Source organism: Myxocyprinus asiaticus, chromosome 33, assembly GCF_019703515.2.
Source record: "Myxocyprinus asiaticus isolate MX2 ecotype Aquarium Trade chromosome 33, UBuf_Myxa_2, whole genome shotgun sequence".
NCBI lineage: Eukaryota > Metazoa > Chordata > Actinopteri > Cypriniformes > Catostomidae > Myxocyprinus > Myxocyprinus asiaticus.
This window is the reverse complement of record NC_059376.1, coordinates 23,426,978-23,440,851: the sequence shown is the minus strand read 5'-3', so window position 1 is coordinate 23,440,851 and position 13,874 is coordinate 23,426,978. Positions and strand designations below refer to the sequence as shown.

Below are 13,874 nucleotides of genomic sequence, written 5' to 3'. Positions count from 1 at the left end.
TGCCCAGCAACTCCGTGATGCCTGCCGGCGGTGGGTGCTGGCCAAGGAGAACAGCGTTGCCGATGATGTTATCAACCTGGTGGTGCTAGAGCAGTTTGTCTCCCGTTTGCTGAAGGGTACGGCCGAGTGTGTCCGGTGCCACCGACCGGTGTAGCTGGACGAAGCGGTCCAGCTGGTGGAAGACCATCTGGCAGCGTATCCGGGGGCCGGTGCACACCACACCCTTTCTCCGTCTAATGTCTTCTCCCCTGTTCTCCTCTGTTCTCATAATATTGAGGCAGTAGTTAGTCCTTGCTTCACCCATCCGCTAATTTTGGGAACTAATTGGCTCGGTCCGGTTCAGTGTGGATTATAGTAAAGTTAATGCGGTGTCGAATTTGATGCTTATCCAATGCCTCGTGTTGACGCTTCAGTTGCTCCACCACATGAAGGATGCCAATGCCTGGTATCTGATCACCTGTTGGTATCTGGCACTCCAGCCGTTTAAGTTCAAGGATTCACAGGCTGGGGCGCAGATGGCTATCTCAGACTTCCTCTCCAAAAGGGGGTGGGGGTGGATGTGGTCAATTCTGGTTCCCCCGGCCCGAGTCGGGCGGTGGGGGTATGTGGAGGCGAGGGTGTGGTCGAGCGTTCGTCTGGGGAGAGAGGAAGTGGTAAGGGTTTTCACCTGAGATGAGTTGCTGGTAATTGCTGTTTCTATGTTTGCAGTGAGAGACAGGGGAAATAAAAAGGTGCCAGACCTCAGAGTGAGGGGGAGAGAACCCAGCTGAAAAGCTACATGTGTGTTGGCCGCTGCCGTTTCCATTAGAGAACCTTTTGAGTGATTTATCTGAAGCTACACAGTTGCTCATTCAAGCGAACATGTTTGTGTTAATAATAAATTTACCTTTGAGTTGGATTTGCTGTCTCCCGCTTCCTCATTCCTTGAACTTGTTACAGTGTCCTTCAGGATATATAGTACATTTTCACTAGTCGATGGTATGGATTGAGTTATAAGAGAACATATCCCCATTTTTCTGAGAGATGTTACAGAAGGTGTATATTTGGGATGTTAATTGACAAGTGTGAGATGGAAAGCTTGTAACCTGCCACAAAGCAGTAAAGGGAAATTTCACTTTCCTCTTGCAGCTCCAAGGACACTCCACAAAGGCCCTGAATAAACTGTGGTAATGAAAAACAACTGCAAAAATGTCAGACATTTGTTTGAAAGACAGAGACTGTGTTTATACTGACTTGTCTTGACTCTGCAGTTCTTCTAGAGGTTTCCAAGAATCAAATACCTCATTTTAATGCAAACTCAGAGGTTCCTTTTGATCTTCTTTTAATACTGCACTTTCAAGAAGCATAAATACTTAATTATTGTTGAAGCACTTGAAATAAATTCGATCTGAAGCTCAGAAACGTAGAAAGACAAGTCTGGAGTAGAAATGTGCTCCTCCTTTTGAGCTGAATCAAAGTATCCAAATTAATGAGAAGTCTCCTTGTGTGTTTTGTGTGGGACTCTCAATAAGAGATCATTATCAGTACTCTCAATAAGAGATTATTATCAGTCCAAATACCCTGTGCTTCCTTTGAAGATTATCTTTGAAACAAGGTATAGATGATGGGTTTTTGTTCTTTCATAAAATAAGAACCAAAGAGAGAATCTGTCTTGAAAAAGATATTGCCTTAGCCTTGGATTTTGTGTTCGTCAACCGTGGAATGGATGGGGATGTTTTTCTTCCTCGTATACTGATATAGATCTCATAAATGAACATTATGAACCTCTTAACTGTCTAATTGTCTGAGTATATGTATAGTTAGTATCCACTTGCACCAAATGAAAGGCCTGATGAAGAGGGTATGTCTAGCCTTTCAATTGTCTCTCGAGTGTGTTTTCTCGTCAGTAAAACTTTGCCTTTCTGTCTCTTTCAAGAAGCACTCCTAATCAAGTATAATTTTATCTCATTCTCTACATGAATGATATTATCTGTTAATTTACCCAGATATCTACATGTAATGAATAGACTAAAATTATATTGTGATTCAAGTTAATTCTAGTTTGAAACAAGATTATGATTTTAGGTAGAAGACATGATTCAATGAATTGCATTTTATTTCATTTCATTAAATGCAATTATATTGCATTGTATGGTATTAAAATTCCTTCAATACACTATGTCGGCCATCGATTTTTTTCTGTGGAACTTCTTTGAACTCAAACTGTTTTTTGGAACTGTTACAGTTTCACTGTCTGTGATTATTCTACCTGTTTCATGCTCACTGTTTTAAGCTATATGGTACGAGAGGCTGTGCTGTATTGTGAGTAAGGTCACAGCTAAAGGGCTTTGTTAGGCTCAATACAGTCTAAAGTTTGGACACCAATTCATTCTTAATTCTTACTATTTTCCATGTTTTAGAATAATGTTATAGTCATCAAAACTATGTGATAGCACAAATGGAAGTATGGGAATTATGTAGTGACCAATTATTTTAATTATTTTAGAGTTTCCTTAGATTATGAGCTCTGCACTCGCTTGGCATTGTCTCAACCAACTTTATGAGGTGCCACTTGGGATGCATTTGAAACCGTATTGAAGGGTACTATGTATGCTGGGTACTTGTTGGCTGCTTTTCCTTCAACATCCATTCAACTCATCCATTGAAAAAAAAAATTGTAAAGAAAGCTGGAAAAAGTATGTAGGTACAGTTTATATTTGTCAACAAAATTAATTGCATCCATTCATGCCTTGTTTTTTTTATTTATTTATTATTATATTTTTTTATATTATTATTATTATTATTTTACATTAGTAGTTTAGTATACATTTACAAGGGCTCTCCATGCCCTACCAGTTTCATGCTTCACCATGTACCCAGAAACTGATTTAAACATTCACAAGAGCAATGCCTCAAGTGCTATAATGCTTTTATAAAATTGTTACTAAATAATAAAAATATAAATGACACACTTTCAATTAAATTGTTGTTTAATTTAGCAAATTCATTAAGTGCCATCCTTCCACTTGGATATACAGTATATAGTCCCTGACATGTAAGCAAAGTTAATAATTGGCCTCTATGGTTGCTGTGCTATGATATACAAATATTTTGTGTCAGCTGTTACCATGTATTTTAGCATGGCTGAAATGCTGTATTGAGCAATCAGCATTCACCAAACAAGAATGGAGCTATGCTTTCAGAATGTTTTCTCATGTTTAATGTGATCTTTCGGTCCTTCCAGGGAGCAGCGGCCGATGTCCCTCTGCCTGTCTCGTGACGATGAGCCCTTGGCTGGGCTGGAAGCATTACCATTCAGGCTGATGCAGCAGGACTGCACAGCGGTAAAGACTCTTCTGCTGCGTTTACGCAGGACCCTGCAGGAGGTAATGTCCCTGACACTTCCTTCATTAAGCCACTATAGAAGAGAGCTGTCCATGCACTACCTCATCATGTACCCAGAAACACTGAGAGGATGTAAAATTTCAAAAGAACCAAATTCAGACAGTATAGACCTTTGTTGGAGTAAACTAAATATTTAATAGGTCACAAACAAGAAGGCTTTGAGGAGTGGAAGTACAGTCTGTTTAATGTGTTTTGTTGTGTACTGTACCTGGGGTCATTCAGCCTACAGTACTTTGAAAATGTGTCTTTCTTTCAATTTCCAATGGACATAACCTCAGGCAACATGGGTAGTGAACAATAGACCTACTGTAGACTTTAGACAGTATGACATATTGAAAGGACTGCACTTCTGTCCCTCATAGCCATTTTTTTTCGCTCTTTATCTAATAAAATAAGGAATCTACCTACACTAAAGTTATCTGCCATCCTTCATAAAGACTTCAAGAATACAATAATTATTTATTGCTGGTACGGTTGTCATGATACCAACATTTGAGTAGTTGTGAAAAATGAAATTTCAGAATTCTTGAAACCATTTTTGTTACCACAGCAAAAACTAATACTTCTACTCTTATATTAAAAAAAGTGAGATATTGATATAAATATTAACAATTAAGAGAAGTGAGTTGTTTTGTCTTTTTCTGGTTAATATTGTTGATTGATTAATATTAATTAAATAATAGACAGCGGCAGATCTGTTGGGCTGCAAAGGCTAATGCACAGATATTTTGATGCATCTTTTTTGACTGATATTGTTTTTGTTTTGTTTTGTTTTTTTTGTAGGGCTGTGAATCGATACATGTTTTTTTACTAATTAATAGTAAACATGATAAATTACAGCAAACATTAAAACAATCACAGGACACCTTGGTATATTATGAAATTATTAATTTAATTTATTAAAAATGGACAAATTCCATGTATTCCATCAATAAATATGATGATATATAAGTCTTAATATAATTTATGATAAATTGCATCTAATATGTCTTAATATAATTTATTATAAATTGCATATAATATATTGCGCAAATGTGTGTGTGTGTGTATGTATGTATGTGTCTCTCTCTCTCTCTCTCTCTCTCTCTCTCTCTCTCTATATATATATATATATATATATATATATATATATATATATATATATATATATATATATCTCACACGCACACACTGATCAGCCACAACATTAAAACCACCTGCCTAATATTGTGTAGGTCCCGCCATCAATCATGCCATGGTCTAAATCACTGAGATCACATTTTTTTCCCCATTCTGATGGTTGATGTGAACATTAACTGAAGTTCCTGACCCATATCTGCATGATTTTATGCACAGCACTGCTGCCACATGATTGGCTGATTAGATAATCGCATGGATGATTGTTGGTGCCAGACGGGCTGGTTTGAGTATTTCTGTAACTGCTGATCTCCTGGAATTTTCACACACAACAGTCTCTAGAATTTACTCCGAATGGTGCCAAAAACAAAAAACATCCAGTGAGCTGCAGTTCTGTGGATGGAATCGCCTTGTTGATGAGAGAGGTCAACAGAGAATGGCCAGACAGGTTTGAACTGACAAAGTTTATGGTAACTCGGATAACCACTCTGTACAATTTTGTACTCTGTACAAAAGTTTAACTAATTTTCTCCACAAATGTCATGTCAAAAATATTCAACCCCCAAAGTCAATCATTTGTGGAGCATCCTTTATCCTTAATAACAGCAAATAAATGTTTCAGGTAAGTGTTCTCAGGCTTCGGACACCTCTCTTTTAGAAATGTTACACATTTCTCATGAGCAAAAGCTTCTAGCTCATTGACATTCTTTGGTTTCTGTACTGCCACTGCTTCCTTGAAATCCCAACAAAGGTTTGCAATGGGATTTTAATGATGGACTGAAAGGGCCATTTAAGGACATTCCACAACCTATCCCTGAACCAGATTTTGGACAACTTGGATGTATCCTTGGTGTTATTGTCTTGCTGGAAAGTCCAGTGATCACCAAGCTTCAATTTACACACTGATGGCATCAAATTTTTCATGCCAAAATGGCCTGATACCTGAAAGAATCCATGGTGTCAGTCACATAGTCAGGATAGCCGTTTCCTGCAGCCGCAAAACTCCTCCATAACAGGACTGACCCATCTCCATGCTTGACTGTGGGGATGGTGTCGTTCTTGTCATCACCTTGTCATCTGACTCCAGACGTACTGCTGACCTATGGGTCTAAAACTCATTTTCAGTTTAGTGTCATACGTCTATAAAACCTTCTTCCAGGACTCCACAGGTCTTTCCTAATTACTTCTTGAATATTCAAGTCAACATTTCCATTGGTGAAGTTTTGCTTTCTTCTATACCCAAAGAAGGTTGCTGTTGTACCATATTTAAAAAATGTATGAATGGTGCTGCCAACTTTGTTTATTGGAAATTGAAGTGCCTTGGAAATGTACTTTTAGCCATGACCTTTCTTGTGTAATGAAATAATCTCCTCTATTAGCTTTTGAGACAGCTTATTTTTAATTGCATTTTTTGCATAGAAATACATTTTTGCTTACAATGCTAAACTTAAATTTTAAAACTTAAATAAGTGCCATTGCAGATTGATGACTTAATTTTGTTTTAAAACAATTACTTGTGTAGTCTTACATATTTAAGTATAGCCTTACTATACTTACATATAGGGGTTGAATAATTATGACATGGCTGTATTTTAAAAAAATCCTGCTATTTAGAAATATTAGGTTATATATTCACACTATGACTTTGTGTCACTCAACTGATATAGATGTAAAGTTTAAAAATTCTGGGTCATCAGAAAAGCTTACCTTTTGTAAATCCTTACTGTCTTGGGGGGGGTTGAATAATTTCGATTGCAACTGTGTGTGTGTGTGTGTGTGTGTGTGTGTATACATATATATATACACACACACACACACACACACACACACACACACACACACTGGCGGCCAAAAATTTTGAATAATGTACAGATTTCGCAAAAGTGGCATTCAACTGATCACAATGTGATCACAATGTGATCACTGAGCGGACGGAGCGAAAGACCTCTCAGGTAAAAGCAGAGGAGGTGGTGTATGTTTTATGATCAACAAATCCTGGTGTGATCAGAGGAACGTACATTCTATCAAGTCTTTCTGCTCTCCTGATCTGGAATTTCTTATGCTTCTGTGTCGACCATTCTGGCTACCGAGGGAATTCACAGCGGTCATTATCACAGCTGTGTACATCCCGCCACAAACCGACACAGACCGGGCACTCAAGGAACTGTATGGGAGTATAAGTGAGCAGGAAACCGTGCACCCTGAGGCCGCGTTCATTGTGACTGGGGACTTTAATAAAGCCAGTTTAAAATCAGTCGCACCAAAATGACACCAGCACATTAGTTTCAACACACGAGGGGACCGGGTTTTGGACCATTGCTACTCTCCCTTCTGGGATGGCTACAAATCCCTCCCCCGCCCACCATTTGGCAAATCGGACCACTCTTCCATTCTGCTTCTGCCCGCTTACAGGCAGAAATTGAAACAGGAAGCACCCACCTTCAGAACGATCCAGTGCTGGTCAGACCAATCAGATTCTACGCTACAAGATTTTTTTGATCACACGGACTGGGAGGTGTTCCGGTCCGCTTCTGATGACGACATCGAGCTTTACGCTGATAGCGTAATGTGTTTCATCAGAATGTGCGTAGAGGACGTGGTTCCGACCAGAACAATACGGATCTATCCGAATCAGAAACCTTGGATTAATAGCGATGTTCGCACGGCACTTAATGTGCGGACCTCCGCTTTTAATTCCGGGAACGCGGAGGAGCATAAACAAGCCAGTTATGCCCTCCGAAAACAGAGAAAACGCCAGTACAGGAGCAAGATTGAAGGACAGTTTAACACCACCAACTCTAGAAGCATGTGGCAGGGAATTAACATCATCACGGCTTTAAAGGGAATAAAAACTCCGTCATGAACACTGCTGCCTCTCTCCCGGATGAGCTAAATACTTTATTTATGCTCGTTTCGAGGAAAATAACACCGCCCTTGTGGAGAGAGCTCTTGCGGCCGAAGCTACAGAGGTTAGTTCACTCTCCGTCTCTGTAGCGGATGTAACCCGATCCTTCCGACGGGTGAATATCCGCAAAGCCGCGGGCCCAGACGGCATTCCGGGCTGCATCATCAGAGCGTGCGCGAACCAGCTGCCTGGTGTTTTTACAGACACTTTCAACCTTTCCCTCTCTTGCACTTGTGTATATGGCTGTGTGACAATAAAGTGATTTGATTTGATTTGATATATTCTGACTGCACCCATGAGTTAGAGCACTTTATTGAGTTGGAACTTTTCTGGTAAAAACGTTTGTTTCTCACTCTAACAGATATAATTTTTCTTTCATTAGGCTACTAATGATTTAGGTGAAGTAATCATTACTGTGGTTAGGTCAATTTAAATATATATATATATTTTTTTTTTAACACCTGCTACAGTTGAAATAAAATGTATAATAAATTATTTAAAACTATAACATTTCTGTCAAAATACCACAGTTACTGTTACTGTAAAATCATGATAAATATAAGCAAAAGTGATGTGTAAAAAAAAAAAAAAAAAAAAAAAAAAAAACTATTTTGGCACCTGCAGAGTGTTGTCTCTTTTCTTCGTCAGTGATGAATAGAATGTTAGGGCTGTCCAGCTGTTTGAGAGGTTTGACTTCCTCGGCAGGGCTTTAAACTAGACATTTTCAGAATTCAAATGGGTCTTAAGTTTTGAGGTCTCTGCCGCAATATCAAGTGTTCAGTTCTGCACAATCCCATCTCAGGAGTGCTGATAGTGAGGGGAGCCCGGTTGAAACGCACGCTCCAAAATTACACTAGAACAGAGTTCTGTGAAACTAGGCTTCAACAGCACCGAGCAAAAAGCGCCGGACACCAGCTTTGATGGCCCAATACTGCAAAATATATTTGCATGTCCATGTGTTTCACTTGAATCGGTCTTTAATGATCAATATAGAGATAATTCAAATAAGGAAAGTGATGCATCGGAAAATCTATATTTTTACCCACCCTTGCTATTAACCGTAACGGCCGCACCTCTGTTCCACATTCCTACAAGTAGTAGCTCAGTTTTACAGTCCACCACAATAACAATCACTTTCCTTAGCAAAGGTCCAGAGAATAGCACACATGCATGAATTTTAAAGAGGAAGTTCTTTGGCCTCTTTCTGACTCTTCTCATTAACATACAAATTAGCCATCTTCCTTCTGAATTTGTAAACCACTATGTAACAAGAATCACAATGGCTCATGTATTTCTGCTGCACTTTTATTGTGCTTGACCAATAATTAAGCATAGCCTGGTCCATCTTCATTTCTTTTTGTGTCCTATAATACCTCATCTCCGACAAATTCTTGGCAATGCGTTGAGTGTACCAGTTCAAAATAATTAAGGCTCACAATTCAACGAAATGTAAAATAGTAAACATGTGATATGCCCATGGATTTAAACTGGCTTTTTGTTGTCCTGCCTGGCTTATCTGCATAACTATACTGTTTTACGCTAGAAACATTTGTTCAGAAGTTGCCATTTGTGTGCAAATAACCATTTTGTTACTTCATATTCAGAGCATTCATTTTAATGTTGAACAGGGTAAGGTGTTACAGAAATTAGTGTCATATTTTTTCAGAAAATAATTTAGGGTTTTAATGTCTGTTTCTGGTGTTATTTTGTCATTTAACAGTTTATGCTTGACAACCATGAATGCACTGGGATTAATTAGCATTAGTGAAACATTTGTCTTTGTTTTGCTATATACCTTCTTGATTACCTCAATATGTTTGCACTTTTCATTATAGTTTTCATGTCCTCTCCTTGTAGTTGAAACACAAACACACATTAATAAAACAAGCACATATTGTATCATATCTTGAATCCTTTAATAACTAGAGTCTGAAACGACTGTGATAAACTTAATTTGCTGTGGAAAATTTACCAAAAATTTAATTTGAAATTGTGAAATTATACAAGTGGTCGCCTTCACCACTTGATTCATGTCCTTATTTTCTCGTTTCTTTTTTTTTTTTTTTTTTTACTTCCCACCATGGTGTTACTGGGATCTTATTGGCCCCAGTGCAAAAATACTTAATAAAAATACTTGATTGAAATTGTGAACATTTGTTTGTTATTAATAGCACATAGAACTGGTAATTTAAAAGTCTTTACTGTCTCTTCTTAAACATACTATTCCAAAAGGAGTAGTTAAAAGTAGTGTACAAAATAGTAGTGTTTATTCGTTCAGAAAGGCTGGTTAAATTTTGCTTAATAAAGCAAAATTAAGGGGAATAATTACTGTAATTATGCAGTATTATTTCTCCAACACGGTGACTTCTGTAACTACGGATGAATTTACCGTCTGTCCCTTTTATTATCCTATCATCTCAAACCAGTTTTCTTTCTCTAACAAAACATTACGGTACCACCACATGCTATTTTGCCTGATTCAGCTGAACTTTCTTGCTAGGATTGCCCAAAGCAAGAAGATTGTTTCAGTGTTGCTTCATCCTATATCTCAGTGAAAATATTTTGCTGTTTTTATTTATTTATTTATTTTTTTGACAAAGTTCTGATATCCGTATTATTGCTTTCTGTGTGTCTCTGCTCCACTTTACTTAAATTAAAATGTTTTGTTTCTGACCATGTCCCTCTCTCTTCTCACATTAAAGGAATAGTTCACCAAAAATGAAAATTATCTCATCATTTACCCTCATTCTTTCTTCTGTAGAACACGAACAAAGATTTTTAGAAGAATATCTCAGATCTGTAGGTCCGCACAATGCAAGTGAAGGGTGATCTAAATTTTGAATGTCCAAAGAGCACATAAAGGCAGCAGAAAGTAATCCATAAGGCCCCAGTGGTTTAATCCATGTCTTCTGAAGCAATCCAATTGGTTGTGAGTGAGAACAGACCAAAATATAACTCCTTTTTTACCATAAATCTTGACATCAGCAGTATCCTTGGGTATCATGATTTTGAGCTTGGTTACACTTCCTGTTGCCATCTAGCGCTCTGCACATGTGTCAAGCACTAGGACGTGTTAACAAGCTTGAAATCATGATCGTGTCTAGAGACTGCAATGGCAAGATCTTCAGTGAAAAAGGGGTTACATTTTGGTCTGTTCTTACCCAAACCATATTAGATAGACATGGATTAAAACTCTGTAGTCTTATGGATTACTTTTAAGATGCCTTTATTTGCATTTTGGGACATTCACTTGCATTGGATGGACCTACAGAGCTGAGATATTCTTCTAAAATACTTTGTTTGTGTTCTGCAGATAAAAGAAAGCCATACACATCTGGGATGGCATGCGCGTGAGTAAATGATGAGAGAATTTTCATTTTTGGGTGAACTATTCCTTTAATGGGTGTAGAGGTGACCGTAGTGCAGTGAGGAAGAAAAGGGTTCTGGCTACTGCCCAGAATGCAAAGAGCCATCTATACCATAAGTAGGGCTGGGCAATATGTCATAAAAAGTTATATCTCAATATTTTTCAGCCTATTGACGATATTTGATATATATCTCGATAATTATGTATTTGCTTTAAAATGGTTTAAAAATGTTTTTTATCAGAGGAACCATCATTTCATCCAAACAGCCATTGTAGCCAAGTAGATTAAATATTTTTAAGACATTAAGTAAAAATCTAATAATTAGTGTTTCATTAAATAAACACAAGGGAGAATGAAATTCAATCATTTTCATTGATATGCACTTTATATTAATATTTAATACACAATGATGCATAGTAGCTTAATAAAAAGCATTATTTGCCTTCAAATGTTTTTACTAATACATTTTTGTGAATGAACAAGGTGTGCAAAGCTACTTCACTGACTTCTTTTTGAAACCCCAGTTGAACATTGCATAATACAAAATTATTACTGGGACACGCCAGGTTTTTTATTATTAATATAATGCTGAATTATCATTAATATTGTCATTATTAGATTTCACCTTCACCTGGGGCTTTTATTTTGACACCGAAAGTGCTGTATTTCAACTTCACAAGGATCTTTTATTGCGACACAGAAAAGGCGATGTGTATTTGACAGTTTACAATGTCCCGCATTTCCTGAAACACTGTTATCTCCTTTTTTTTATTCTGAGCTGCATTTGTAGATTTGTATAATAGCTTGTAACTGTTACTAATGTTTGGAATTGCATGAATGCTTGAATCTGCATTACTTTGATTTCACAATGCACGTGAAAATTCTGAATATATATATATATATATATATAAGTCTTAGGCCCATTATATTTTTTTTAGAATTGAATTGAATAGAAGATGGACAAGGAACCCTACAACAGATGGTATGGCCCCCACAGAGCCCGGATCTCAACATCAATCTGGGATTACTTGAAGAGACAAAAGCAATTGAGAAAGCCTAAATAGATAGAAGAACTGTGGCAAGTTCTCCAAGAAGCTTGGAACATCCTATCACATGTGCCTAAAAGTTTTGCACATTACTGTACAATATAAATTGGTTGTCACATGCCCCAAAATAATTTTGGTGAACCCTTGACTCCTGTCATTGTAGTAAAATCTTTCCCCGTTTATGAAGGTGATGCAGAACATTTGCCATCACATGTTCAAAGGGTAATTAAACACCATATCAATGGGATCATCATTCTAGGCAGCACAACTAGAGTTTGTGAAACATGAAATTGGTAAAGTAGTGTGATCTGTATCAAAACTGTGTTGTTGTCCAGTTTTTTAAAAATGCATGAGTGCAATTGGTTTTCTGAAAGCTTTGGAAAACATGTTCTTGTTGCTTTTGGCTGTGTCTGGGTCAGATAGTTGAAATCGAGCATTTTAATGCTGTCATACTAGAGAGACCTCAGAGTCAACCAGTTCAGAGTAAAACGAGCAGAATGTTGTTATTTTTCTTTTTATTACTTATTTTCCTTTCATGTGTTCATTATATATTAAGATTAGCATAATCTTTGTCTTTCAGAGCACAGAGATCAGCCCTGCCAGCAGCCTTCATTCTCTCCCCTTAAGCCCCTGCAGTGAGAAATCACTTCCTTTTAAGGTAATTGTCAGCATTCAGTGTTTTGTCAAAATGTACAGTATGTCGCTAATATATTAAAGACCTTGTGAAATTGCTTGACCAGCTGTTTTCTCTCTTGTTTTGACGTATTTCCTATTAAAACATGAAGTTTGGGCAAGGCATATTGAAGGACTCTTTTGTTGTTCTTTAAATACCCAATAAGCAAGGTGCAAGACGGGTCATCTATATTTTTTGTCAGTTTTCCTGTAAGAGAAAAATGTAAATATGAATTCATATATCTGATAAAAGTGATTTTTGTCATTTTTAAGGAGAAGCACACATGGCCTTAAAGCCACAAACTCTAATTGTTGTTTCATTAATAGCTTGAAATGGCACTACTTTGTGACTGAGATTAAAAACACAGATTCACTTCTCTGAAGATTTCAAAGCCGATGGATCAAAAGTAACAACTGCGCTAAGAGACTGTATTGAGGCAGAGTTCTCTGCATTGATGTAACTAATTTTCCTACTCCATTGTACCTCTCCGAAGCACACCCTGTTCTTCTCATGCTGGCTTCTTTCTCTGACAGAATTTTAGTTACTCCACCATCAATAAACTTTTCCCACTATCATGATGGGATTATTTTGTTACGTCCCCTAATCTTTTGGAGATGGACTCGGACTGTCATCGGGAAAGGTTTATGAATTTGTATTTTTCTATGAGGAGCTTTTTGTTGGTAGAAGAGGATTTTGTTTTTCAACAGATTTTTTTTTTTGCATGGCTCAAAAATCCTGTCGAGTTGAGCGAAGTGGAAACGAGGACTGCGTCTTTCTCTATCCTCCTTACTGACCTACATGGAGCGCTAAAAGAAGTGACGGTTGCGGCAGCAAATCATGTGACTTTCAGGCTCATCCTTAGCCTAGCGCCATGCAGTGGGAGAGGGAGATGCTTAGAATAGGAGCCCATGCATTCTAACATTGTGTTCAGCTGACAGGAGAGGGGTGGGACTTGTCCTGATTCATTCCAGGGGAAAAAAAGGAAAAAATTCCAGATTTTAAAAATAAAGCCCTAGAATCCACCTGAGACGGAACCGTGTCACTTCTTGTCCTACTTTTAACAGAAAACTTCTCACCAAACATTTGTTATCCCCACCTTCGTAATAATTAGAGCCTGCGGAAAGCGTTCTCCTGCAGTGAGAGCACAGCATCGGATTGGGGAATGGAGTTGCATTGCACGCCTGGGAGAATGTGAGCGGACTGGGGTACCAGACTCATTTGTCCCAGTGTTCCTGTCACCTGCATATTAATAACATCTTGTTAAGTGAGTGTAGCTGTGCTCTCCACTCCGAGGGTGTCCTGTTTAAAATTTGTATTATCACAATCCTCCCTATACAGGAATAACTAAGGACATCTATTGCGGTTACACTTCCGATGCCCCC

At 37.9% G+C, this 13,874-nt stretch overlaps 1 protein-coding gene across 2 annotated transcripts in view; it reads left to right on the top strand.

Annotated features, from left to right (window-relative positions):
* LOC127424244 (serine-rich coiled-coil domain-containing protein 1-like) overlaps nucleotides 1-13,874 on the top strand; it is a 121,876-nt gene that overhangs the window by 41,562 nt on the left and 66,440 nt on the right. For both annotated transcript variants that reach the window (XM_051669249.1, XM_051669250.1), the window contains exons 6-7: nucleotides 3,224-3,365; nucleotides 12,400-12,477. In XM_051669249.1, the coding sequence (XP_051525209.1) occupies nucleotides 3,224-3,365; nucleotides 12,400-12,477 (220 nt within the window). The remainder of the gene's footprint in view (nucleotides 1-3,223; nucleotides 3,366-12,399; nucleotides 12,478-13,874) is intronic.